The following is a 4,695-nucleotide window of genomic DNA, read 5'->3' on the forward strand; positions in this document are numbered from 1 at the left end:
ATGGAGTCTAGATGTCGACGAGCCCGACAACTTCGAGCTATTGCAGCTCCCGCATCCGGCAGGTGAGACATCCGGAGGTGCTAGCAGCGGCAACCAGGCGTCAGGAACGCCGAAGACTGGCCAGAGCCGTCCGTCGAATAGCACTGTCTCCCACGTGTCCCAGCCCTCGAGCAGCACAGCCAGCCAGCTGAGAGGAAATGAGACCATCGTGGCACCCGTGTGGCCTTACTTCTTCGTGAGGAGAGGGGGCGGAGAGCTGGTCGCAAAGGGCTTCGCGCTGGGAGAAACACAGGTAAAGGTGGCCAAGAGCGAAGCGTCAAGCCTGAGACGGTCCCTCACGGGAGGCCACCGCGAAGCGAGGCACAGGGCTAGAACTTTGTCTAACCAGGCGGAGAGCAAGGCAGCGAATTATTTTTTATCCCAAAATGGATCCGCACAGCCGGCGGGCAGCTGATCTCGAGCCGGCATAGCAGATGATGGCAATGATCGAAGCAGTTATTCATTACGTGCGGAGAGGCGAAGATGGGTAGATCAATGTTCCGCCTGTCTCGAAGAATGCGCCGATGGCATGTTTGACATACTGCGCTGCCGGTAGACAAGTCGGATGGTAGCGCACCGACGACACTACTTTCGGTCTTGAAGGGCTATATGACGGCGACGAAGACCTGTGCGCGCCCGTCAGAAGGGTAAGCAGCGGTAGTTACGGATGAAGCAATAGCTTTCTTACCTCGCCGTGTCTCCTCCGTTTCGTGATACGTCTCCCGCGTGCTTGTGTTGTAACGGTCTGGAGCGCCGGCGTCGCTCAGCGTGCGGTCTTCAAGGTAGAGAAGTCATGTCTCCCACTAAAAGCTGCAGATGTAGCACGGAGAGTTTATCAACGTGCACGTGATTGGGAAGCGATTGGTGCCGGGGTCTTCGATGGGATCAGCCGCAATTTGCACCGCGAGGTCCGAGACCTTGGGGCAGCCTGAAACACATCTTATGGTATATGTGGCCGAGACTTTGATGTCGTCGCATTTGCCGCTGTCGAGATCAGGGGTCCATTAGGATGGAGAGGCGTTCCTATTGGTGGATTTGCCACGCTCCCAGGCAGCCATTCGCCAAACGCTTTCCTTGCCACTGACCGACCGCCGCCTCTAACCCCGACCACACGCTCGGCGGCAGGAGTTCTCATCGCATTCCATGCCCTGATGAACAACTGGTCGATAGCCTGGCCTCTCCGGCTGAACGGCGCTCGGCGAGTAGTGCTGATTTCCTACGTCCGTATTGCGTTGGGATCTGGTGGTGCTGCGAAAAGGGACCTAGGGAAAGCTGCTCAAGTCATATATTGCAAGCTACGATCGGAGAAGGTGAGATTGGCTCCGTGATGAAAAAGGAGAAATACTCGAGGCTGATTATTGACGAGGCTCAAAAGGACGTTGCGGCGGGCACGGACTTTCAAAAAGGACGTGTATTGGGCTTCTTCGAGAACTTTTATGAAAGAAGTGCTGCCTACGGTGGTAATCTGCAAGGCCAATTGCTGCTAACCAGGCATCTTAGGTGGCTAAAACCGAGGAGCAACAAAACCAACCCAAAATAAACCAATCAGTCAATGCCATAAGGCGCTTGGACCACATCTCGGTGCCTACCAGGATCATCATCGTATGACCTCACGCTCCTTACTTCACCTCAGTCTAACCTCTCCCCACCCTCCAGGATGCTACTATGGTATTCTGATGGCGGTATGTGCGTAATGGTTGGTCATCGTGAATTGTTTTCTGCCACTTGCTGAACATAGCTTGATTCGTTCCCGACCATAAATCTCCTCATCTTCCTTCAACTTCCATTTCATCGCCATGGCCCAAACTCGAGCCCAGGTAGCCGCCCAGAGGAGTCGCAATTTGCCAGAAGATCAAGGTTTGTTTTACGACGCGTCGGAAGGTCAAGGCTAACAATGAATAGGCCAGCGGCGAGGCGCCCCGGTACGCAAACGCCCACGCCGGAAGATATATCAACAATCGTCAGCTGGTCCGCCTACGTCTGTCCAAGCCAGAGATCGAAAGCAAGCTATCGAAGATACACACGATCCTGCACCTAAACACCCTCCGAAGCGACTGCGAATATCGACACCGCCTGCTGAGGAATCGTTCGCCGAGGCAGCAAACAATAGAGATCTCCTTTGTCCAATCAGTTTCTGGACAAGAGAAGGATTCTGGCCACGCGAATACTTCGAGGTCGGCATGGAACACGCACTGGCACGAAAGCGGTCCTTAACCTCTCTTCGACGTAAGCGATCAGACTCCGCAACATCCACGACACCGAGCGACCAAAAGCCGCGCGAGGAGAAAAGTGCCCCATATCGAGATGCGCGCTACGAGATCCTGCTGGCCACAAAAGGCACATTCATGGAAACATCAGAGGAGGGGATTGCAGAGGAGAGTAAACAGCTTTACCGGGACCTACTCGAAGGCGATCATCACTTTCCTCAAGGAACGATCTTCGACGGCGACGTGTTCGAGAGAGCTTACAAGAATTTCCACAGCAAGAACGAAGCCAGGATCATCCAAGACATATCTAGACTTCTTGTTCCTTCAGCGGAAACCCTTTCACTCTATAGCAAGGAACTCCGGATTTTAACGGAGAGTGTCAATGAGGGATGGAACAACTCGATCGCCCTGACGGGGACTCGTCCGCAACCGGACTACTCTGTCGGCTTCCGGCGAGAAGCATTCACTGATGACCAGCTCACCAAGTTGTCGCCGTTCATTGGCGACTTCATTGCCGGCGACCTATCCTTCTTCATGGCTACATACTACATGTACTTCCCCTTCCTCGCTTGCGAGGTGAAATGCGGGGCCGCAGCACTCGACGTCGCGGACCGCCAGAACGCTCACAGCATGACCGTAGCGGCGCGGGGCATCGTCGAGCTGTTCCGTCTTGTTAAGCGTGAGAATGAAGTCCACCGGCAAGTACTAGCCTTCTCCGTCTCACACGACCACCGATCCGTACGGATCTACGGCTATTACCCAGTGATCGATGAGAAGGATACCAAGTACTACCGTCACCCTATCTATATGTTCGACTTCACGGCACTTGATGGTAGAGATAAATGGACCATATATCAATTCGTCAAGAACGTCTATGACACTTGGGTGCCGGATCACTTCAAGAGGATTTGCTCAGTTATTGACCAGTTACCGTCAAAGATAGACTTTGGTGTCGCAGCATTCTCTGATTCGACTGGTCTCTCCCAGGACGTCGAGACACATCTGGCGTTGTCGGAGGCGGGTTCTGAATCGCTCTTGATGGACGAAGAGGATCGGTGGGAGAAGGCTGGCCAGATAGTTACCCTAGATACATTATTTTCGAGACTGGGCCCTGCTAAAAGGAGAAAGAGTCCAGTTAAGAAGCTATAGTACTAATCGATAATCATGTTAAATTAAGAACCTCATCTGCCAGATCCCGCGCAGGCAGAGCGGCCTACGTTCATAAAGCACAGAGATGACTCCGGTCACCCTGTATGTTCCCAGTCCTGATTGTTTTCTGGAAGCTCATGGCAGGACTATTGTATTGCAACCTGAGGGCATCAACAGACAACCCCGCCGCTCCCCTGTCCCTCCATTCATACCTTGTAAAATCCAGCAGATACAGTTGAAAAGTTCTCACCGTCGCTTCCCATTCTCATTCGGCGCCATGGCTCTACCCTGCGGCGACCTGAACGACGTGATGGGTCAATGTTTTTCACAGGCATCTACCACCCGGGCAGAATGCGACAACCTAGCTCGTACGATGTTTGGAGGGGTGGCCGATCCTGTTCACGTCTAAGGGGCGACCAGCTACACCGTGGTGGTAGGCCTGAATCGCGAGAATATTGTCCAGTTTAGATACCTGGATGCCCAGATAGATATGAGAATGTCGAGTATTGTCAGATAGGTTCATGGAGACACTGTGCCTGAAGGTACTGCCCTCGGCCATATTGGCGACGATGCGTAACAACAGCTTGCAATATATCAGATGGCCAGGCTTCCAGGGGATAACTACGCTATGGTGCGTACCTCTCTGACTGAAGAACTTTAAAGCCAGTTAGCTACCATACATAGTTTGGCTAGGTCTGCTGAGATATTATATTGACTCTTATCTGCTCTGGGTTATCTGACATTACGAAATCAGTTTCTTTGCGTAAGCCTGGCGTAGGCTGGTGGCCCTGGACTAGTGTACTCTTCCTGCTATGGCTGCCGAACTCTTAAGCCGGCTCTATGATGTCTCCTCTTCTGGCGTTCTTACTGTTTGCTTGTAGTCGGCTTTCGACGAAGTGAAGGAGTATCTACCAATGCTAGTTTCTGGAGAATTTCCGCTAGCGCTCATACACAGCGATCTTAATGAGCTGAATATACTTGTCGATGCCGGCACTGGTAATATCATAGGAATCATCGACTGGATCGATGTAGGTATCCAGCCCTTCGGCCTTACCCTTTATACTCTAGAAAAGTTCATTGGCAGTATGGGCCAGGATGGGTGGGTCTACCTTAATAACGCCAGCGTGCTGAAGGATGAGTTCTGGAGGGCCTTCGCTCACTATGCTGGGCCAATATCCTAGTCACAGATGGAGAGTATTCAGATTGCGAGAAAGGCGGGATATCTCCTCCGGTACGGGACATTCTACAGCAATGGGCACAAGGGAGTTGTAGGGATCGACAACATGAGCATTGACAAGAG

At 52.5% G+C, this 4,695-nt stretch overlaps 1 protein-coding gene across 1 annotated transcript; it reads left to right on the forward strand.

Annotated features, from left to right (window-relative positions):
* Window positions 1-2,219: 2,219 nt before the first annotated feature.
* Window positions 2,220-3,395, forward strand: UCRPA7_8012 (hypothetical protein; the record flags this gene model as incomplete). Its single annotated transcript, XM_007920532.1, has 1 exon — window positions 2,220-3,395. One exon carries the CDS (start codon window positions 2,220-2,222, stop codon window positions 3,393-3,395), a length of 1,176 nt encoding a protein of 391 aa, XP_007918723.1.
* Window positions 3,396-4,695: the final 1,300 nt, after the last annotated feature.

The sequence above is a fragment of the Phaeoacremonium minimum genome (genome assembly GCF_000392275.1).
Source record: "Phaeoacremonium minimum UCRPA7 unplaced genomic scaffold PA7_03_scaffold_565, whole genome shotgun sequence".
NCBI classification, from domain to species: domain Eukaryota; kingdom Fungi; phylum Ascomycota; class Sordariomycetes; order Togniniales; family Togniniaceae; genus Phaeoacremonium; species Phaeoacremonium minimum.